At 46.4% G+C, this 24295-nt stretch overlaps 1 protein-coding gene across 2 annotated transcripts in view; it reads right to left on the bottom strand.

Annotated features, from left to right (window-relative positions):
* Positions 1–24295, bottom strand: part of LOC115090758 (protein SCO1 homolog, mitochondrial) — a 96735-nt gene that overhangs the window by 35392 nt on the left and 37048 nt on the right. For both annotated transcript variants that reach the window (XM_029600246.1, XM_029600247.1), the window contains exon 4: positions 20434–20631. In XM_029600246.1, the coding sequence (XP_029456106.1) occupies positions 20434–20631 (198 nt within the window). The remainder of the gene's footprint in view (positions 1–20433; positions 20632–24295) is intronic.

The raw sequence follows: 24295 nt of genomic DNA, 5'->3' as shown, positions 1-24295 counted from the left end.
ACATAATTAAGAGTTTGGATTGGAGAGTGAAAGTGTACGCAATATTTCTTCATTCCATTGTATATCACCACAGCAAATCAGAATGGTGTTACAAAGAATATGACACTCATTCAGCAGTAAATATATAAGGGCTGATGTAACAAAAGCTGTGCTAAAAATCAGCTTCAGTACCAATTTAATAAACTAATTTATAAACTAGCAGTATCTTATTAATACATATTTTTAATAAATAAGGACCAAACAGGGAGCCAAAAGAAAATCGATTTCTCATCCAATAGAGCTCAACATTTTAATCATATGTCCAGATACAGATGCAAAAAGCTTTTCATTACATTTTTCATTTTATATTTTTTTAGCTTTATTTTTATGAAGTTATATAAATTAAACAAAGCACAAAACTTTGTATAGTAACAAACAGAAACAGCATGTAATAATACAAATAATATATGTCACAAATACATAGATGCTATTTTGCTTTCTCTGTAAATAAAAGGAGAGGAGAAAAAGAAATAAAGCAGAGTTGCTTAACTGTAGCAGGGGCTCACCAAGGACAACAGGATGTTAGTCCTCATAAATTAGTGTCAACATCAGATGGAACCCCAATGCGGAAAACTTGTCAGTTTCTAGAACTGACCAGGCACACTGAGCATGCCCAGCATGCCCTATAGCACGTGTTCATGTGGGGTTCCTCTTCAGTCTCATAACATAGAATTACGATTAAAATAAAAAAATGAGAGAAACCCAACTCCACGGTATCGCGGGGGGTGGGGGGTGTTTTGTGAGGACTAACATCCTGCTGTCATTGGAGAACACCTGTTACAGATAAGCAACTCTGCTTTCTCCGAGGACAAACAGGATGGTAGTCCTCCCACTGGAATGAATCGCTAGCTACAGGCTGCTCCCCAAACACAAGAAGGGGACCATACAGACACCTAACCAGGTGCCAACAGGTACAACACTGGTGCTGTTGGTAACAGAGGGGGAGACAACCTGAGCCCAAACAACGGGTCCTAGGTGGGGAGAGTTGGGTTCCTCACCTCAAACAGGTTCTGAAGGACAGACTGGCCAAATCTACTGTCTCGCTGGCCATCCTTATTCAGACAGTAATGATATGTGAATGTATGGCTAGAACTTCATATCACAGCCTTGGAGATCTCCTCTACAGGAACTGCTCGCAAGTGGACCACTGTCATTGCCATGACTAGGACAGAATGAGCCTTGACATGACACCTAAGATGCAGTCCCTGCCTGGGCATAACAGAAGGAGATGCAATCTGCTAGCCAACTTTGTGCACCCCTTAGTGCAATCCATAGTGCAAGTTTAAGTTAATATCTTTGAAATTGGATGTCTCTCTTTTTGTTTAATATGCGTCCTGTTATGCCTTTTGCTCAATTGTTAAAAATCTTGCATTTTGAACTTTTGTAAACTGTTATGATGGCTTTACCGAATGACGGTATATAAAACTCAAAAAGAAATAAATAAAAGAAATAAAGTTGGGTGGACTGTCTATGGGCTTCTGTCCTTTCCAGATGGAAGGTTAAGGCTCGCTTAAGGTCCAAACTGTGCAGTGCTTGTTCGCCTTGGTGTGAATGGGGCCTGGTAAATAATATCGGCAGGATGACTGACTGGTCGAGATAGAAATCCATCACCACCTTAGGCAGGAACTTAAAGGTGCATACACAAAGCCACCTTGTCATGATAGAACCTAGTATAAGGTGGATAAGTCACTAAGTCCTGGAGCTCGCTGACCCTGTGCGCTGAAGTGACCAACAAAAATATGACCTTCCAGATCAGGTACTTCAGGTCACAGGTGCTCAGCGGCTCAAAAGGAGCTTTCATCAACTGAGCTAACACCTTGTTGAGGCACAAGGCACAGTGGTAGGCCTTAGGGGAGGCTTCAATTGAAGCTTGGATTTACCCAAGGGAAGTCTTGCCTAACAAATCTGCTTCATTTTTTTGAAGGGGTTAATAAACATGTGGATAAAGGTGAACCGGTAGATGTAGGGTATTTGGATTTTCAGAAGGCGTTTGACAAAGTCCCTCATGAGAGGCTTCTACGAAAATTAAAAAGTCATGGGATAGGAGGCAATGTCCTTTCGTGGATTACAAGCTGTTTAAAAGACAGGAAACAGAGAGTAGGATTAAATGGTCAATTTTCTCAGTGGGAAAGGGTAAACAGTGGAGTGCCTCAGGGATCTGTACTTGGACCGGTGATTTTCAATATATATATAAATGATCTGGAAAGGAATACGACTAGTGAGGTTATCAAATTTGCAAATGATACAAAATTATTCAGAGTAGTTAAATCACAAGCAGACTGTGATACATTGCAGGAGGACCTTGCAAGACTTGAAGATTGGGCATCGAAATGGCAGATGAAATTTAATGTGGACAAGTGCAAGGTGTTGCATATAGGGAAAAATAACCCTTGCTGTAGTTACACGATGTTAGGTTCCATAGTAGGAACTACCACCCAGGAAAAAGATCTAGGCATCATAGTGGATAATACTTTAAAATCGTCAGCTCAGTGTGCTGCAGCAGTCAAAAAAGCAAATAGAATGTTAGGAATTATTAGGAAGGGAATGGTTAATAGAACGGAAAATGTCATAATGCCTCTATATCGCTCCATGGTGAGACCACACCTTGAATACTGTGTACAATTCTGGTCGCCGCATCTCAAAAAAGATATAGTTGCGATGGAGAAGGTTCAGAGAAGGGCAACCAAAATGTTAAAGGGGATGAAACAGCTTCCCTATGAGGAAAGGCTGAAGAGGTTAGGGCTGTTCAGCTTGGAGAAGAGACGGCTGAGGGGGGGATATGATAGAGGTCTTTAAGATCATGAGAGGTCTTGAACAAGTAGATGTGACTCGGTTATTTACACTTTCGAATAATAGAAGGACTAAGGGGGGCATTCCATGAAGTTAGCAAGTAGCACATTTAAGACTAATCGGAGAAAATTCGTTGTCACTCAACGCACAATAAAGCTCTGGAATTTGTTGCCAGAGGATGTGGTTAGTGCAGTTAGTGTAGCTGGGCTCAAAAAAGGTTTGGATAAGTTCTTGGATGAGAAGTCCATTAATGGCTATTAATCAATTTTACTTAGGGAATAGCCACTGCTATTAATTGCATCAGTAGCATGGGATCTTCTTAGTGTTTGGGTAATTGCCAGGTTCTTGTGGCCTGGTTTTGGCCTCTGTTGGAAACAGGATGCTGGGCTTGATGGACCCTTGGTCTGACCCAGCATGGCAATTTCTTATGTTCTTATCCTGCATGAAACATACAACTAAAGGCTGTACAGAAATGGGCATACCATCTACACTGTGGTGGTATATGCCAATTGCACTAAGCTAAACTCTAATGGAGTTGATTTTTAAGACACTCTGACAGGTGTAGAAGGTAATCAAGCAGTTTTTGGTGGGGCAGGAGAACAGATCTAGGGCATCTGCTCATACCACATGGAAAACCTCCTCCACTTCAGCCCACAGGACTTTCTAATGGAAGGTTTTCTAGAAGCCACTAGGACCCGAGACACATTCTCTGAAGGTTCAAGCAACTGCAGGATTAACCTCTCAACATCCAGGAGGTTGGGATGCCGCAGCCTGTCGATCTTGTGTGATGAGATCCGGGGAAGACCCCAGACTGATCGGTCTCCCCGGATGGACAACTCCTGAAGGAGTGGAAACCAGATCTGTCTCGGCTAATGAGGGGCTATGAGAATCATAGTCCTCTTGTCCTCACGAAGCTTTAAGAAAGTCTTCGCCACAAAAGGAATCAGAGGATACGCATACAAAAGACCCTTGCCCCAATGATGGGAGAGGCATCCAACGCTGGTTTGCTATCTGTCCTGTGAAGGGGAGCAGAACAGAGGGACCTTCCTTTGCAGGAGGACACGAACAGATCTATGTCTGGGCGCTCCCAGAGGCAGAATATCCGATTTGCTACCCCCTGGTCCAGAGACCGCTCATGGGGTCTGAAGGCTTAACTCAGCCTGTAAGTTAACACATTCTCCGTGCCGGCCAGGTACATGGCCCTGAGCACCATCCCGTGGGACAGGGCTCATGACCATATCTGGACTGCTTCCTGACACAGTAGGTAAGATCCCATGGCTCCCTGCTGACGATATACCACATGGCAACCTGGTTGGTCGGTCTGGATCAGAACATCTTTGTGGACAGCCAATCTCTGAAAGACTATAACATGTAGGGATGTGAATCGTGTCCTCGATCATCTTAACGATCGATTTCGGCTGGGAGGGGGAGGGAATCGTATTGTTGCCGTTTGGGGGGTAAAATATCGTGAAAAAATCGTGAAAAATCGTGAAAATCTAAAAATCGCAAAACCGGCACATTAAAACCCCCTAAAACCCACCCCCGACCCTTTAAATTAAATCCCCCACCCTCCCGAACCCCCCCCAAATGAGTTAAATAACCTGCGGGTCCTGCGGCGGTCCGGAACGGCAGCGGTCCGGAACGGGCTCCTGCTCCTGAATCTTGTTGTCTTCAGCCGGCGCCATTTTCCAAAATGGCGCCGAAAAATGGCGGCGGCCATAGACGAACACGATTGGACGGCAGGAGGTCCTTCCGGACCCCCGCTGGACTTTTGGCAAGTCTCGTGGGGGTCAGGAGGCCCCCCACAAGCTGGCCAAAAGTTCCTGGAGGTCCAGCGGGGGTCAGGGAGCGATTTCCTGCCGCGAATCGTTTTCGTACGGAAAATGGCGCCGGCAGGAGATCGACTGCAGGAGGTCGTTCAGCGAGGGTTCCGGCGCCTCGCTGAACGACCTCCTGCAGTCGATCTCCTGCCGGCGCCATTTTCCGTATGAAAACGATTCGCGGCGGGAAATCGCTCCCTGACCCCCGCTGGACCTCCAGGAACTGGTCCAAGGTTACATTGGGCCACTGTTCACAAAGAACCACAGCCTGCCCCTGACCGGAGGGGTCCATCGTCCCAGGTATGGGCAACTGGCTTACGCTCCCTATGGCACAGTCATAACCCCGTCCCCCAGAGTTGACTGAGGAGATGGCTGGGGTTTGGGGGCTCTCTGCTGCCTGGCACGGTCGCAGGAGCCCTGATGGTGTTGACAGGAGCGAGGAGGCGAAGGATAGTATTCCTCTGCCGAAACAACCTACTTGGCCCAGGTCTTAACAGCCTCCTGGATGAGGAGGAGGACGGGTCCAGAGTACTGACACGTCAGTGAGTCATTCCTGTACCTCAAGAGAGCGAAGGCTCGCAGCCATGCCATTTTGCAGGTGCCAATTCCTGCTGCAGAGACTCTCGATGCTGTCTCGAAAACATCTTAGGTCACACAGACCTAGAGTTTCTTGCACTCCAGACCCTTGTGCACCAGCGACATGAGGGTGACTCGCTGCTGTTAAGGCAGCCGCTCAGCCACCTCCTGCACCTGCTTCCCGATGTCCCGCAAGCACTGGGACATGTAGAGCTGGAAGGCAGTGACGCAGGCAATAAGCATAGTGCCTTGGAGCACCTTCCTCCTAAGACCATCAATTGTTGTCCTTTCCCAGGGACGCCGAGGAATGGATCCGAGATAGTTTGGCCCTCCTGAGGGCGGATTCGACCAACGCCGACTGGTGAGGCAGCTGACACATCAAATCCGGCAGCCTTCCAGATTAGGTAAACCTCACTCATCTTCTCAAGAGGCACTGTGAGGGGGGGTGTTCCCAAATCTTCAGCAGCAACTCCTTTAGGATCTCATTTACCGGGACCACCATGATCTCCTTAGAAGGCTCCATAAACTGAAGGATCTCAAGTATTTTGTATCTGGCATCCTCCTCTGATAAAAGCTGGAATGGGATGCCTCCACCATCGCCCTCACACACCCTGCGTAGGTTAAGTCCTCAGGTGAAAACTTCTTTTGCTCATCTGGAGGAGAAGAATCTGACAGGAGACCATCCGAATCCCTGGAGAAGGACCCAGTTTGATCATTCCCCCAGAGGTCATAGGGACCCTCATCCTAACTGTATTTATTTTATTTATTTATGGTTTTTATCTACAGACATTCGTAGGCAGATCATGCCGGTTTACATACAACTGTGTTAACAGGAAAAAGTTACATAAAACTGGATCAATGGTAATAAAGGAGTTAAGGAGATTAAAGGAGCTTCAAGAGATAGTGTAAATGCAATAAAAATAACAATCTGAGAACATGGCTATATGATAGCATGGGAAATGGATAAACCAGCTGCGAAGTTACAAAACAAAGGAACAGGCGTGAACAAAGGGAAGGGCATAAACAATGGACTGGGCTGAAACCATGGATGGGGCATCAAAATATGTACACCGAGAATGAAGTAGAATGTGTTAAGGTAAGCTTGTTTGAAGAGCCAGGTTTTGAGTTTTTTCTTAAATTTCTGTGTGCACTGTTCTTGTCTGAGATCAGGCAGCATGGAGTTCCAGGTTGATGGGCCTGCAATGGATAGCGCAAGTTCTTTTGTGGTATTGAGGTGGGAAAGCTTAGGTGGAAGAATGCATAGAGTGCCTTTATAGGAGGATCTGGTTGGCCTGTTGGAGGTGTGGAATTGTATTGAGTCGTTTAACCAGCGCATATTCTGGTTGTGAAGGGTTTTATGTAAGATGGTGAGTGTTTTGTAGATGATACGGGAGGAGATGGGGAGCCAGTGAATATCTGAGGATGGGTGTGATATGGTCTTTTTTGCAGGTATTAGTGAGTATTGTGACAGCGGAGTTTTGAAGCATTTGTAGGGGTTTAATAGTTGCTTTGGGGAGACCGAGGAGTAGGGAGTTACAATAGTCTATTTTGGAGAGTATAGTGGCTTGGAGTACAGTACAGAAGTCGTTATGGTGGAGGAGTGGTCAGAGTTTCTTAAGGGTGTTAAGTTTAAAATGGCATTCTTTCATCGTTGAGGCAATAAATCTTTTTAGGTTGAGGTGATTATCTATGGTGACCCCAAGGTCTCGTACTTGCTGTGAGAGAGTAATTGTTTGGGGCAGGGCATTTATGGGGTTATTGGGTGGCGAGATGATCATAAGTTCCGTTTTGGAGGTGTTGAGGGCCAGACTCAGGCTGGTGAGGAGGCTATTGATTGATAAGACATTTTCCCAGGTTTTAAGGGTGTTGGCTAAGGGGTCTATGATGGGGATGAGTATTTATGCAGACGACGTACAAATAAAGTGGGAGAGGCTTAAGTCAGAAAGGAGTTGGCAGAGTGGCAGCAAGTATATATTGAAGAGGGTAGAGGAGAGGGAGGAGCCTTGAGGGACACCCCTGAAGGTGTATAGGTTTAGATTTAGTGTCGATTTTAACGTTGTAATTTCTATTGGTTAAATATGATTTAAACCAGTGAAGGGGGGTTCCAGATATTCCAATTTATTTGAGATGGGTTAGTAGGATGTTGTGGTTTACTGTGTCAAAGGCAGAGGACATGTCAAGTAGGGCAAGTAAGTATGATTGGCCTTTGTCAAAACCTTTTAGAATGGTGTCAGTGAGGGAAATTAGAAGTGTCTCGGTATTGAAGAATCTGCGGAAGCCGAATTGTGACGGGAAAAGGATATTGTGTTTTTCAAGGAGGTCTGAAAGCTGGGTGTTCACTACTTTTTCAAGTACTTTAGCCAAGAAGGGTAGGTTTGAGATGGGTCAGAAGTTAGAGGGATCAGTAGGGTCCAGATTAGGTTTTTTTAAGTAGGGGTTTGACAGTGGCTTGCTTTAAGGGTGACGGTATAATTCCGAGGGTAAGGTAGCAGTTAATAATATCAGCGATGGGTTTGGCTATTATATTGGGGATGGACAAGAGAGCTTTGGTGGGATGGTGTCAGATGGGTGCCGTGCTGTATTCGTTTTCTTTAGAATAGCTTTTGTCTCAGAGGATGATGTCAGTTCAAAGGCGTTAAGTGAGGTGTGGGGGGTTATTGTGAGGGGTGTAGTGGGCTGGGATGTGGAGGGAAAGCGTTGTATGAGTTTAGAGATTTTGTTGCAGATGTAGCGTGCGAGGTTATCACATTTGGCTTGGATGTCTTCATCAGGCAAGAGGGGTGACAATTTTGGTAAATTTAGCGACATATGTGAAGAGGGCTTTAGCATTGTATTGTAAGTCATGGATTCTACTGGCATAGAAATCTTTTTTTGTATTAAGGATATTTGTGCGATTTTGTAGTTTGCCAATTGGGATGGGGAGGGGTCATGGCGCCATTTCTTTTCCTGGCATCTCAGAGAGTGTTTAAGATTTTTTAGTTCTGGTCTGCACCAGGGTTTTTTTGGGTTGATAGAGGTGTTTAGTACTTTTGTGGTTTGCGGGCAGAGGGAATTGGCAATGTTAATGGCGATATCATTCCAAGACGAGACTGCTGCCTCAGTGTCAGTGAGGTCGTTTTTCCAGGGCATTGGAGAGGGCGGTGATAAGTCAGTCTCTGCTGCATGGCTTTCTGAATTGTACAATTTTCTTGCTAGTGTGTTGGGGAGGGGGTTTATTTATTATTGATAGGGAGGTGGCTACAAGTGCATAGTCAGACCAAGGGACAGGGGTGCAGGAGGGGGAGAGGATGTGAGCGTTTATGAATATTAAGTCAAGAGTGTGGCCAGCTTTGTGAGTGGGGTCGGTTACGATTTGATTGAAACCCTTGGCTTTGAGAGAAGGAAGGCTTCGCATGTGGGTGTGAGGGGGATGGAGTCAACATGGAGGTTGAAGTCCCCGAGAATGATGGCGGGGCTATCCAAATCTAAGTTTTCTGTTATAAATTCATTGAGTGGGGAGGGGTTGTTTGAGGAAGCCTGGGGAGGGGGGGGGGCATAGAATAAGCATATTTGTAGTTGTGTTGACTTGAATAGGCCAATTTCAAGCTTGGGTACTGTATTAGAAGGGTGGGCAGAAAATCTGAGCTCTTTCTTAGCTGCTAGCAGGAGACCTCCTCCTCTTCCTTTTGGTTGTGAAAGTGAAAAGATGTCATAATTGTGTATGGGCAGTTGGTTCAGGAGGACAGTGTCTGTGTCCTTGAGCCAGGTTTCTGTTAGGGCGAATGTCAGGGTTAGAGTCTAGCAGAATATCATTGAGAATGGGCGTTTTTTTGGGGATGGATTGTAAGTTACAGAGTAAGAGGGTAAAGGCAGTGAGGCCAAGAAGCTGCGTGAGCGGGGATAGCATGATAGGTAGTAGGGATCTGGGGCAGGAATTTTTAATAAAAGGTTTCCTGATGTTGTGAGAGTGGCATTTGAGGATGGGAATGGGGTGTGTCAGCATGTTGAACCACTGTGGGGGCGGGAATTTTTAATAAAGACTTCCTGATGTTGTGAGAGTAGCATTTGAGGATGGGAATGGGGTGTGTCAGCATGTTGAACCGCTGTGGGGGGTGTGAGGAAGTGTGGAGTCTTCGCTGTGGGAGGAGGGAGTATAGGCAGAGAGACAAAGGCAGCTGAGGCAGGAAAGGGTGTGAAGAGGAGGTGTGGGTAGGTGGAATGGGAAGATTGCAAGAGCAACGTGGAGATAAGATCCTTATATGGCAGTATGTGGGTAGAAAAGGCAAGGGTGGGTGGGAGAGGAGGTGGCAAAATTATAGAGTGGTGGCAGGGGTAGGGGCAGGGAGTAGTAGGACTGAAGAGTGCAGATGGAGACTGGGATGAAGGTAAAGGAAGGGGGGGTGGGGACGAGTGGTGGATAGTGGGAGGAGGGTGCTAGGGGAGAAGGAGAGGAAGCTAAAGGGGTAGCGCAAAGGAGCGCGATAAGGGGCAGGCCCCTTTGTTGCATAGCGCCCAAGGCTAACCGGCGCTTTTTTAAATGTCCTGTCCCACGTCGTCGCCATGAGGTCATAGGTGGGCGGAGTCAAGGTGCAGGCAGGCAAGGGGCGAGGCCGATCGCGGACCTGTGTGGGTTGTCAGAGGGTTTCCTTGCATTGCTGGTGCGGCGTTGGATTTAAAGGGCTGTCCCTCGCTGATTCGCTGCCGCAGGCAGGTAGGCAGAGTTCCGGTTGGCAGGCCGGCTGGCGGAGGGGTCCATTCGCGGGCCTGGGAGGGCGGGGGCAGTGGTGTTGCTCCTCGTGGCGATGCAGGCGATCAGTGGTTGGTCCGGGGTCTCGCCGGGGGGAGCCAGTCTGGGACAGCTCAGCGTCTCGTGCAGTAGCTGAGAGGGGAGAGGCTGCTCACCGGCACTGGATTTAAAGGGCTGTCCTTCGCTGATTCGCTGCCGCAGGCACGGTTCTGGTGGCAGGCTGGCATCGGCGGCGTTGTTCCTCGTGGCGGTGCAGGCGATTGGCGGTTGGTCCAGGACCTCGCGGGGGAGCCGGTCTGGGACAGCGTCAGCGTCTCATGCAAGAGCCGAAATGTCTGTATGCCACAGGGAATGGGGCCCTAGGTACTCGACTATGTACAGAGGTGCAGGCACTGATGAAACTGGACAGGGGACTATAGGCCTCGGTGTCCTGCCAGCCTCGGCAGAGTTTCCTTGGAGGAGGAACTGGCGATGACCATCATATCGGTAGGGAAGGTCTCTGTGCACTGCCGGGCACTGAAACTATTCCAGGAACCAACTCCAACTGGGTTGGTAGAGCACGTTGAGCTTCTCCAGAAGCAGAACAAGGACATGTGGCACCGGTTCCTGTGCCGTAGCCCTGCAGTGCTTCAACTCTTCGAACGCTGCCAATGCCAAACACTAACTGGGAGGAAGAAGGGGTGGCCAGATCTTCCTTGGACCCATGAGGATAGATCAGCTACTGGAACCAGGAGTGATGAACGCAGGTGGACTCTGGGCATCGAATGGGGGATGGGCACACCTCACCATGAAGTTGCTTCGGGGGCATCACGGCAAAAGCTGGTGCATCCCTGTGCATCAACAGGGACCAGTTCCGATGCTTCTTAGGCTTCTCTCGATGCTCGGCCAGGTCATTTCCCAATGCCCAGTGTAGAGGACAACGAACATGGCCATCCTCAGCCTGGTGGAGATCAACAGTGGACGGTCTCCGGCACACCTATCCACCAGTGACTTCAACAGAATAGACTGTCCCCTTCAGTGCTGCTCTGTAGTCTTTCAATGCTGATGGTTCTGACTTCTTTAACCCAAAGAGCTGATCCATCTTGTCTAGTTGAAGCAGACGTCCCTTTGGGGTCATCTGGGTGCACAAGCCACAATCCCGGATGTCATGCAAGGCAGAGGATCAGTGTTCAACATGGTCCGCAGGCACTGGGGGTATCGGTGAAAACCTTATGTGGCCATGACAGGACGAAACAAAAGGGTAGAAGGTGTTGAGTCTGTGGGGAGAAGCGCTAGTGTGTTTGCAATTTTATCCTGGAAGAAGAGTGCTCGCTCATTTGCTTTGGATTGTGCCTAGTCGTCTGGGATGGTAGGGGCAGGGGGTTTAGTGAGTTGGGAAACATATGAGAACAAGGCCCTAGAATCATATTGTATATCGTGAATTCTGCTGGCATAAAAGTCTCTTTTTGTTTGTAAAATGGAGTTCTTGTAGAGATGGAGGGTACGTTTATAGTCTGATAGTGTTGTTGTGTTGGGGACCTTACGCCATATGCCTTCCTTGTGTCTGAGGTCTTGCTTCATCCGCTTAAGTTCTGGTGAGAACCAGGGTTGTTTCCTTTTTTTTGTCAGGTTAATAATTTTCGTTGCTTTGGGGCAAACTTTATTGGCTATAGATTCCGTGATATTGCACCAGGATAGAAGGGCTGAGTTAGTGTTGGTAGTATCCATGCTAGGGAGTTCTTTGGATAGGATTTCACTGAGAGTGTCGGAGGCACATGGTTTTCTGAAGTGGATGGTAGAGTGAGGTTGAGGGTGTATAGGGTTTCCTTGAGTCTTGAGGGTAGCTGATATCAGAGAGTGGTCCGACCATGGGACAGGGGTGCAGTCTGGAATGTTATTGTATGATAGGCTGGAGTTTATGAAGATGAGGTTGAGCGTGTGTCCTGCTTTATGGGTGGGTTTATTGATGATTTGTTCAAAGCCCATAGCTCTGAGTGTGGTGAGGAAAGCTTCACAATTGGGAGTGGGTGGTGAGGCGTCAACATGTAGATTGAAATCCCCCAGTATCATAGCTGGCGAGTCTGTGTTGATGTGTTTGGCAATGGCTTCTAAGAGGGGGGAGGCCTCGGTGTCTAGTAATCCTGGTGGAGCGTATACTAGAAGAATTTGAATCTGTTTTGATTTGAACAGACCTAGTTCCAGTTTGTTGGAGGAGGTCTTGATTGATTGCTGGCTGAGCCAGAGTTCTTTTTAGTGGCTAGGAGAAGACCGCCACCTCTTTTTTTGTGTCTTGGGATTGAGAAAATGTCATATAGGTGTATTGGTAATTGGTTTATCAGGGGAATGTCGGAGCTTTTGAATGAGGTTTCTGTAATAGCACAGACGTCTGGTTTTGAGTCCAGAAGATAATCGTTAAGGATGTGTGTTTTCTTTGTGAGCGACTGTGCGTTGAAGAGGGTTATGTAGAATACTGTGAGTCCTAACAGCTGGGTGAGCGGTGACGTCATGATTTGGATGAGTGATCTGGTTGTATGGATCGGTGGTTGTCGAGAAAGCTTCGAGTGGTAGAAGTGGCGATGATAGATGATAGGGATAGGATAGGTTTGCATAGTGCCTTCTCAGAGGGTGTAAAAAAGGAGGGTTGTTGTGTGTATGAGCTGTTGATTGTGGTCTTTTATTCTGTCTTGAGCTGGTCGTGGCAATGACTGCAGGTGAGTCGGATGAGAGTGTTGGGAGTTGCTTGTGTGTAGGGAGTTGCTGGAGAGAGATGAATGAGCTTTCGTCTGTTGTGGTTAGGTTTGCTGAAGTCAGGGCGAAAGGTGCAGGTGCTGGAGCGCTAGGAGCGGGGTGGGCATTGAGAGCGCGCCTTTATGATGAGGAGTTGGTGGAGAGAGTTGAGTAGGAGTCCATCCGATGAGCAGGTGTCTGTCTGATGAGAGAGAAGAACGGTAGCTAGAGGATGTTGGGAAGGTGTCTGTCAGTCATGGAGCAGAGCTTGGATGAAGATTGAGAGTGAGGGGGTGGCAGGGTGCAGGCTGCTCTCCTCTGATCACCTGTTACAGGTAAGCAACTCTGCTTTCTCCAAGGACAAGCAGGATGGCAGTCCTCACACATGGGCAATTCCCAAGCTATAGACTGACCAAGCAAGACAAGCGGGAAACCTCACAGGGTTGAAAAACTACCTCTCTTCCTTTTGCCTGTGAGGCAGCATACCCAAAAACAATTTTAGGTGGGAAAATATATGTGTTCTACAAAAAGAAAATGTAGAACAGACAGATACAAAACCCCAATGAGTAGCAGAGGTGCCTAAGGCAGGGAGTGATGCGAATGCTAGCAAGAAACACTTTGCATCACAGAAAATATTACAAGCAGCATTTCGGGAATAGCAACCCCTGAGGACAGTAGGTCTAGAGCCTCCTGGATACAGGAAAAGGCTAAAGAAGCAACCAAGAGAAGAAGGCTTGGATGAAGACTGCATAATTTCCTTCAGCGTCACAAGACAACCAAAAAAACAACAGGGGCCAGAGAGCCTTCCAGAATGAAACCGCGGTCCACTGGCATCTGAAGGACAGAATGCATTTGTAGACGTGTGCCCCATGTTTGCCTGATTGTGTTTTTCTGCCAATTTTGCCTATCAACTCTTGGAACAGAAATCAGCAACAGCATGGAACCTACCTGCCAAAGTACCAGACATAGTTGACCACGCAAGTCAACATTCAAGAGTGTCAGCGGATGAGACTGCTAGCCCAAACCCCCAAGCAGTGAGTTAAGCTAGGCTTGAAGCTCACCCATAGTGCACCCTGTCAAGGGTAGGCCTACAGGATAGCTCAAGGTGAGCAGGAAGGCACTTTGGACAACCCAGTGAAATATGAACCTGGTGAAAAAAAACCAAACACAGGGAAAAGGTGGTGTATTACTCCCTGCAGGTATACACTAAGATGTAGCACGAATGCCCTAGCTTTTCCTCCCCTCCGCTGACATTCCAACAGGAAGTTGGAAGGAGCAAAGAACACAAGGAGACATACACAGGCTGCAGGAGTAAGAAAAATCTCGACCGCAACTGAATAACTCACTGCCATTTCCAGTGGGGAGTTGCTCCCCGGGGTAGACCACTCAGCCTGATAGGAACAGGTAAACACAGTGCAAACTCCCCAAGGGAAGAAATCCAGAAACACTCCTCTGCAGAACAGGATTTCACCACCAGCCTGGAAACCCTAAGGGTACCAGGGCAGGGTCAGTCTGATCAGACTGTCAGCCAACATGGACTAGGATTCAATACCTCAACCATAATTACATATACTTCCTCCAAGGAAACACATAGTCCAGTAAATGGAACAACTGTTGCAGGAACCAGGACTCTCCAGTCTGCAGACAGGGTTATCCCTAAAATGGGGAAGTAAAGTTCGCAGGCTACTGCAACCAAAGAGTAGCACCGCTGTTGCGAGAGCTCTCATCCCCCAACTTCCTCAGCCATGGATATGGTGCGAGGTTGAAAGGCATACCTGCCAATTAAATGGACTAGAACCCTCCTCACTGAGGTAGGGCCCTACAGGTGAGAATGACTGGCAAGAGTGGTCATCCTCGAAAAACGCACATTGAGCTCAGCAAGTGTCAAAGGTGACTCCCGCATGGAAGAAATCCTTAATCTTCAAGAGGGAGCTACCCCAAAGAGGAGACCCTGAGTATGATGTGGAGATTGAATCTGGAATAGCTCCCTTGCTAAATAGACCTGCTGTGACTTAGAACAAAGAGCAACTGCTAGTCAGAAGCAATGAAATCCCTTCTCTGGGAAACAGAGGACAAGGGCCACCCATTCTATTTGCTGATACATGTATGAAATGTATAATTATTTATGTACTTTTATGCTGTACACCGCCTAGGATTTTTTTTAGGCAATTAATAAATATAAATAAAAGAAAGATAAAAGATAAGGGCTGCCCTGGAAACCCAGTCATATCTCCCCATCCTGAAGAGACAAGAAAACATCGAGAATCAGGGCCTCCAGATCCCGAAAAACCCTCCAACTTTCCAAGTGAGAGTTGCGTCATAGTCACTGACAGATGAAGGTCATAAGTGACCAAATCTGCCACTTGCAGCCACCGTCAGATGGGGTAGACCCCCATGGTAAAATTGGTCCAACAATAGCCGCTGCCTTCCCCCAATGTCCACAGGTCCTTGCTACAAGGAGATACACCGAATCAAAAGAACTGAGGCTCCATTTTGGCGATAGACAAGTAAGGGACAGAGCCCCAGGGCTTACTCATGAAGTGGATTCTTAACATGGGAGTAATCAAAGAGAAACTCCTTTTCAGAGGGATAGGATGAGTCCCGACATTACCCTCCTGGTATCAACTCCCATAGGGGTTCAACCAGGAACACAATCTTAGGTCAGTCCTGTGGTTGCGGCACACAGCCTATTGTGCTTGCCAAGAGGGAAACACACACACCCATACACTAGAAGGCAACTGGAAAAATAGTTCCCTCTGCTGTAACAACGTGATGACCAGTACTCCGTGTAGATCCATCCTGCGGATGGTGGCACACCCATAAATCTACTCGTCTTACTTGTGGGTAGAAGCCCATGGTACAAGGATAGAGCACTAATTGTTTCAGTCTGTGGCTGCTCACTGCCAAAAAACAGTCACAGTGTGTGGTAGTTCCTTCCTCGACAGTGTTCCCTAGCAACCTGTAGCGCAGAACAGACGAGGAAGCTGATATCTTGAAGAGATTACGGCAGAACCCTGGCATGGCTGTGTACTGCACTGCCAGAGAGAATGCCACCTGCCAGTGACTGAGACATTTGGAGGAGTCGATGACCCGACCATGCATACTGCACGCTACTGCCGCACTAACGCCTAATGGAGTCAATAGGAACAGTGTGACATCAGCGTCCCCAGTGCTACTGGGGCTCTGATTACGGCATGGTGGTGGGTAGTGGTCTATTGCATTGCCCCCATGGTATCCCCTGTACTTAATAATACTCCAAGAGGCTGAACACAGCCCTTGAAAAGGCTTCATGAATGATGACAAAAGTGTGGTAAGTCAAAGTCACCAGCAAAGTCCATGGTGACCAACAATACTCATGGTGCTCAGCTGTAGTGTACTGTGGCATCCAACCATGGTGACTGCGGCCTTAGGGCTCATAGCGCTCACCAATGATGGATCGCATCCACGGCACAAAACCATGCTGCACCCAGGGCCTCGACGGCGCTTCACTGTGTTGCGGTACACTGCGCAATCAACAGCCCCCCAGGGGCCTACAGACATCGACAGCCCAAGTGGTTGAAGGTGTTGAGGAACTGGTGGTATCGAGGACACAAGTGGCACCTGAAGGCATAAGCGGTGAGGCTCCAACACAGCACAGATGTTGCATTGGTGCCCAAAGGAACCAATGACTGCCAGCACCACTGACTGTTCCCCTCGGCTCAACTATACTCCCGAGGGCATTGATGCTGTAAGCTCGATAGCATCCCTCGTTAGTGGCCATGGCCGATAGCCGCAACAGCAAACCTAGTGCTCATTAGCACAGACTGCGCACGAAGCCTGGCAGGGCCTCCGATGCCCCATGATTCCAGTGGCTCAGGGCCCCCGAGATAATCGCCATTCATGGTGCACAACAGTGGTAGGCCAGGGATGGGACAGCACGATGCCCCTTGGTGCCCTGTCTGGACAGCACAAAGGAGTCTCAAAGGTACCAAATCTTGGATGCCTCAGTGCTCAAGGATGCCCGTCCAAGGCCCGAAGCCCCTGTTGTCCAAGCGCTTCAGTAGCACTCGAGGGTTCTCAGGAGACCCACTGGGTCAATGGCCTCAAAGGCGATCCTGGTGCCTCACCGATAGTGCTAAAAAGTCAAGAGCAGCAATGAATGGCACAGAGAGCAGCCATGCACCTCGATGGCAGTGACAGCGGCTCTGATGTAGTCAAGGCTGACCATGGTGCACGATGGCAGTCCTAGTCCCTGATGCGATCCTGACCATGACACTAATGTCTGGTGCTGCCACATCGAAGCCCAAGGCTCTTGATGATGCTAAAGTTGTTGCCATTCCTCCGGTGCATTGAGTGCGCATGGCGCCTGATGTGCTTATCGCGCCCGCCAATGCTTATGGCATCAAAAGTCCAGCCAGCACACTCATAGCGTGCACGGTGCTGTCGATGGCCTTACGGCAGAGCTTTCCAAACTGTGTGTCGGGACACGTTAGTGTGTCGCCTGCAGTGTGCAGGTATGTCGCGCAAGCCCGGTCAACTCTGATGCGAGTTTAGGCTTTTTTTTTCCTAGAGATTCACTTTTTTTTTTCAGTTTATGGGTTGCTTATTATTGGGTGATTTTTGCTGTCAATCGCGTTTTTTGGGGGGGCTTGGTGGGTGGAACGAGCCCAGCCATCCTTGCATTGGCTGCTGCTGCCGATGAGGCCTGGCCATGAGGAGTACTGACTGCAAGCAGCAGTGTCTGGTGATCATGGAAGGGAGTGAAGCACTTAACTGGCAACAATCAAAAAGACGAGGTACATGAGTGTGGGGGCCAGACATGTGCTTGAGGGGGAGAGATATGAGTGTGTGGGGGAAAGACAATTTGTTTTATTATTGTTTCTCATAACAATAACATGAATCTTGGAATATATATTTTTAATATAAATTTAAGGTTTTCATGAGATAGGTTGTGTCGTGAAACATTTTATTTATGTATATATTTAAGGAAACATACATAAATTGTCGAAATATGTTTCGTTCGTTTAACCTTTAACCTCTGGTTTACTAGTAGACTGAATTACCGTGTCGTGAAATTATGTTTGTCTAAAAAGTGTGTCACCAACATGAAAAGTTTGGAAAGCTCTGCCTTACGGTGTCAAGGGCAGACACGCACCTCAATGGCATCAAGGGTGACCATGGTGCTCAATGGTGGTCCTGGTCCCCGACGCAGTTCTGACATCAATGTGTCATACCATTGGTGCACTGGCATGGGTGTGCACTCACAACAGATACTGGGCATGGCACCAAAAGTGCAACAGCAAGCTGCTTGCCCAGGTTTCCAGCTCACCCTCTCTCACAAGGAGACTGCACTGCCATCACAGGCAAGCAGGAGGGGAGGCTATGTCATCCAGGGCTCCTGCCCATGAAGACTATTTCCTTTGAATGTGGGGAGAATGAGCTCCCCCCCAAGCCAAGAATATGAACATATTAATCAAAGTAGCACTAAAATAAAATAACTAAAGTGAACTTCTAAATTTAGTGGGGCGCGTGTGTGTGTGTGTAGAGAGAGAGAGCGGGGGGGGGGGGGTGGGCAGCAAGTGTGGGTACTTAAGAGAGGAAGAAAGGGAACCTAGGTGAGATTGTGAAGGCATGTGAGAGACTGGGAGCTGGTGTGTATGAAAAAGGGATTGCGTGTATGTGAGGGTGCTTGTTTGTGAGAACGAGCCTGTGTGAAGGGATTGTGTATGTGTGTGAGAGAGCCTTGTGAAGGGGTGTGTATGCATGAGAGAGAGAGAGGGACCGTGTATAGGGATGTGTGCGCGCAAGAGAGTGAAGAAGCTTGTATAAGGGTATGTGTGTGAGAGAGCCTGTATGAGGGGATGTGAATGTGCCCTAAAGAGAGGGAGCCTGTGTGAGGGGCAGTACTGAGAGAGGGATCAAACTCTGGGAGTGGAGATAGTGGAAGTGGTTGAGCCTAGAGGTGGAGGGAAGAGGAGCTGTGGTCTAGGAGGGCAAAGTGGCCAGGAGAGTAGGGAGAGAGAGTGGAAGGGACACTCAGTGAATTTCTAGGGAAATTCTGCATCCTTGCTGGCGACCTGTGTGACTCCTCGAGCTTCGGAGACCGAAGACTCTTAAATAGATTTCTCCCTTACCTTGTCTCGGTACTTCCCAGTCTCGTTCCGGGCGGTCTCTGGCTGCGGGGGGAGAGGGAAAATACCTTCACCGCCACGCTTGAAGTTGCACCCGCTGCCTCTCAGCCTCACCCGATGTCGGGGGCTACGTCCCTGCCGAGGGTCAGCCGCCAGAAAGAGGCCAACCTCCGAGGGATCACGGAAATCACCTCGGGAATTCTCAACTGGGGGAGGGACTCAATGGGTGTCACCGCAGGACAGCGGGGCTCATCTGTATAGAGGTAAGATTTCTTCGCTAAATTACTCTAACGCTGTGCTAGCGTGCATAGAGTCCCAAACTGCTATGGAGACGGAAAATACTGAAGAGCTGCACTTCCTGCAGGGGTATATGTACTAGGGCTGACTACAGAGTGAAATCTGATCCGTCTCCAACTGCTATCTGGAGTACACTATACCCATTGGTCCTGAGTTCATCTGCTACATGCTAGAAAATTACCTTTAAATGTTTTCACTGTTTTTCAACTTCCTGGAAACCTTGGAGAAACTTAGTGGGGTGTATATTGCAAATCCCGGAGTTTACGCGCGTGGCCAGGCCTTGCGCACGCCGGGTGAATTTCCAAAGGGACCCAGCCACGCGCGTAAACCCCAGTACGTGCATAAGTGCTGGGCCTCTTCGAAGGGGCGGACTGGGACAGTTCCATTGATCACTGTCCCAAAGACCCATGTGCTGGCAGCTGGCCGGTGCGTGCAACTTACTTCAGCTCGGGAGCTGAAGTAAGTTATGAAACAAAAAAAAAAAGGAAAGATAAAAGCAGGATTTAGGGGAGTGGGGAGGAGAGGGGAAGAGGGAGGGAATATGGGTAGGAACTGGGGAAGAGGGAGGGAATATGGGTAGGAACTGGGGAAGGATGGAATGCATTGCCATGAAGAAATTGCGAAAGTCGTTCCCCCTCCCCGCCTGAACATAAGCACGGGGATTATAAAATCTGGCGCGCCCATATGTGCAGCCCACGGATTTTATAATGGGCATGCACATGTTGTAAAATCTACCCCTTATTGTCTGATAAATGCAAGAAGTAAAACTGCATTTTGTATCAGTTCTATTGAATATATTTAATATACTAATAAAATTCAGTTTTGGATTGCAGAGTTAACATTTTCACTAGGTTCTAAGAAATATATGTTTCCATTTTCCTTTACCCAAATTATTTTGTAATTTTGACAAAACAAAGTTAGCATATTGAACAAAATCTAAATACACACACTATGACTGCTTCCATCAGATAAAGATTTTATATTCACTAATCACGAATAAGGGTGGTGGTGTTTCCATTATTCAGAACCAGCAGGAAGGATAAAGTCCATTCCCTGTTCTTACTGGCCTGAGTTTCCCCCCTAGCAGGAAAGAACCATTATGTATCAGGTAAGCTATGTACAGAAGATTTTGGTATATGATCACATGGTTCTACTTGACAAATCACAATGCTTGAAGTTTTGTGGTTGTTTCCTTAAAGAGATAGATATTGCTCTCAGTGGTAGTTTTAGACTCCTGTGCCAGGATCATCCCAGGCACTGGTCTGCTCTAAAAATGTACTTCCCATTCCATATTCCCCAGATAATCGAGACTGCAACGTGTATCTTGTTTCTAAAGCAATTGTAATTATATAATCAAAGAAGATCTTACCAATCTCATCCACCACCAACATCATTTTCTCGATTTCTTCTGGGCAGATATCAGGGCAGTGTGTAAAGCCAAAGTAGAGCAGCAACCATTGGCCCACGTAGTTGTTGCTGGTTCTGACCTGTCCATTGTGATCGGTCAGTGAGAAAGGTCCTCCTAGAAGCGCTTTTCCAAGAGAACGGTTCCGCTCCCGTTCAAGCTCTGAATGACAAGGATATTAGCAGTGAATTTAATTTACAAGAATATGATTGCTGCAGTTTAGTTAATTTTATGAAGAGAGCACTGGAAACCAAATGTTATCTCAGTGGGATATTTTGGGCCTTGTTCTAATATTTCAACTCCCATTCTAATCAACTCTTAATTCAGCTTTTTTAAATTCTCCATCCCAAGCAACTTTCAATCTTTTGTCCTGATTTTCTTGCAAACTGATAATTTAAGAATTACTATGTAATATACACGAGTACAAGATGTGAAAATGCAGCTTTAAGCCAATACAATCATACTATTACCATGGCAAAAATGCAAATTTCTGTACATATAAACACTAGATACCGCTCAGTGATTAAGAATAAAACACAGAACAGTGTGAGCATTTGAAGGGCAACTCCATCAAATCCTGAAGTTAGAATGGTAGAAGGAAGATAAGGTAAAATGGTTTTGCTTTTACTACTTCTTAGGCTCCTTCAGTCTTGAGAAACCATGGATGTGTGTGCTTTATGGTCTGCTCAGTCTTTATAGCTACAGAAGGTGCTGTCACCCCAAAAGATCCACATATGGGGGCGGATTTTAAAAAGCATTTACATGCGTAAATCTGGGTTTTACGCATGTAAATGCACTTTACTCGAGTAAGTGGGCTTTTGAAAATTGCTACAATATATGCCATTGAATCATCTATAGGATTTATTCGCATAAGTGCACTTTACGTGAGTAAATGGCTTTTGAAAATTGCTACAATAGTAGTTACATTTATGCGCGTAACTCCTTCGAAAATTACCCCCATGATTGGCAATCTGTTGCAAAGATTGCAGGAGAAAATGGACACAGCTAGATTAAGCTTTGGTGTTTTTTCCTGCAAGTTCTCATCTTCTGCATTCATGTCAACTTGGTACTCTGTTTGCTTATGTAGACTGCAACAATCATATTGTCAAGCTTTAGAGCACACAGCTTTCAGAGGAGGAAAAATTCACAGGTCAACTAAAATTGGCTCAGGCCCTGAAGAAACGAGTCAGGGCTGGGTGGAGCTGCTTCAGTAGCAGACCAGAAGAGCAAACATTTGTTGCAGTTAGGCCAGAGCCAGAAGAGCAGCTTCTTCTGCAGCCGTAACACTGCTCTTAAGGTCAGATTCTAGCCAAAGAGGTAAGTTGCATTATCTCCAGCACCACAGTGCAGCAATGCGGACCACAATGATTCCCAGAATTGCCAACTTATGTTATACATTTTGAAGCACAATACCTGTATTCATCTTTTTTTCAATTCATTCAAGCTTGATCAAGATACATAGATGTCTTCTTTTTATGGATCTCAACGGCAATCAAGTTACAGGAATTTATGAACTGGTTGAATACTTACGATCTAACAATCTTGATATTGCATATCTTTTTTGGACATTTTCATTTTTAAAAATATAGACAGATTGGGTACAACCTTTCACTGAAAGCTGATAAAGAGAATAGTCCATTACATTTCAGCAGTTTCCATCCTTACCAGCCAAAAACATGACCTGCTGATTGGTCAATTTTTACAGCTAAGACAAATTTGCTCTTTTAAAGAAAGATTTCAAATTACAAGCACAAGAGCCAAGCAGACTACTTTGATAGAGGTTACCCTTTTTCAACTATTAAGCAAGCATATAAAAGAGCCTCAAGTGCTGTAAGAACATGGTTCTTACTAGTTAATGAGCATCCCACATTAGTGTGTGTACTCAAGTACACCCGCTTAACTTCATTCATATCATGTATTTTTAAACATTGAGACATCTTAAAATTACATTCTGCTTTTTCCACACTACCACCTCTTTCTAGGGGAAGTATGAGATTATGTTGCTCAATCATATCTCCCAGCTTCCTCTGAAAAAAAACAAATGAATAGGTCATTAGGGACCCTTGTTGAAACTATTCCTATTGTACATAAGCTGTAGTGGGAGATTGTTGGTAAAAAGGTATTTGCCAGCTAAGTCATACAATCGAACCAAATCATGGATTGTACCTCTTCATTTTTTATATAATTTCTTACATGGACAAAGTATATGTAGGCCAAACCAAGAGGAAAGTAAAAATCTGCTTTGGTGAATATAAAAGTTGTCTATTCACAAAGATGATCCAGGCTCCACTAATGTCACACTGCATGGAATACAATTATTCTGTTAAGGAGTTATGATGGGGCATTGTTGAGCATATCTTTGAATCACCACGAGGAGGAGATCATGAGGCTTGTCTTAACTTGCATTAACAATTTTGGATATTCTACCTTCAAACTATAGCTCCACAAGGACTGAACTTAGAAACAGAATTGTATTCAATTGATTGTCCTTTGCACATCATTGTGGTCAAAGTTTTTTTTCCCTCCCAATATAAAGGGTTGGCATCAGAACTGGATTTCTTTTGATTCTGGCACTAAAATGAGTTAAGATGCCATTGGAGTAAATGCTAGGTCTATTTGTGCAGTCTTGAAGCTTATATGGATACACTGATGTAATTACTTTGTCTTTAATTCTATAATCACAAAATATGAAGAATTTTGATGCACATTGAAAAGATTAAAACCTAATGTTATGTGGAGAAGACCCCCCTGATGCAGATCTCGAAACACGGTCTCATGTCTGGGTACTTTGGAGAAGATCAGTTGCAAGCTATGTTCATCTATTTTATTTGCATATCAAAAAATACAAAAAAATTTGAAAATTTAATAGACAATGTCTTGCTTGAAGTCTTTCACCAATGAAAGTTATAAGACAAAGGAAAGTTTAATTAACCAGAGGTGCCCATTACCATACAGCACTGTCGAAGATTATAGAAGCATTATGTTCTAAATGATTGGAGGTTTAGTGTGGTTTCTTTCAGTCTTTTGTTCCTTATCTTAATAGATCAATGAAATCCAATCCCATTGCTCTCACCATCACAATAAATATGAACTCCTTGGTATGGTTTAAAGACAGATTATAGGAAATCCATAAATATGGTTCACAGCAGCACACCAGTACAGAGACTCGCTTGCATGATTCACTCTTTACCAAGCAGTGAACCGCAAATGAAAAGCAAGTTTGCTTACCATAAATGGTGTTTCCGTAGATAGCAGGATGAATTAGCCATGCTGTCTTGGGAACTGTCAATCTGGGCCCGGGAGGCAGAGCTTCCAAAGAAGGTGGTCAAAGCTTTGCTCTGTGTGGCTGCGCGTGTATTCCCGGGCAGGAAACAATCTCCTCAGTCTGTAATTAAGTAGTACATGAATATGAGGTATGGTCGGTTGACTGTCCAGGGAGGCAGGTGAGTCAGTATGGCTAATTCATCCTATCTACCGAAACATTTACGGTAAGCAAACTTGTTTTCTCCTGTTGATAGCAGGGCTGAATTACCATGCTGTCATGGGAGTCCTAAGCTCCCAATCACGCTGTGTCCCTTGAGCATAGATATGTTACGTGTGATCCAGCTGTAGTGGAAAGTAGACTATGCAATTAAATCGTTAAAGATTGTAGAATTTCTCGTCCCATTCTGGCGTCATCAGATGTCTGCGTGAACGTATGCATAGATGACCAGGTGGCCGCTTTGCAGATGTCGATGGGTTGTACATGTCGCAGATGTGCTATCGAGGCCGCCACTGCTCTTACTTGATGAGCATTCAAATGGGAAGAAAGGGTCAACATTTGTTT

Source organism: Rhinatrema bivittatum, chromosome 4, assembly GCF_901001135.1.
Source record: "Rhinatrema bivittatum chromosome 4, aRhiBiv1.1, whole genome shotgun sequence".
NCBI classification, from domain to species: domain Eukaryota; kingdom Metazoa; phylum Chordata; class Amphibia; order Gymnophiona; family Rhinatrematidae; genus Rhinatrema; species Rhinatrema bivittatum.
This window is presented reverse-complemented; position numbering and strand designations above follow the sequence as displayed.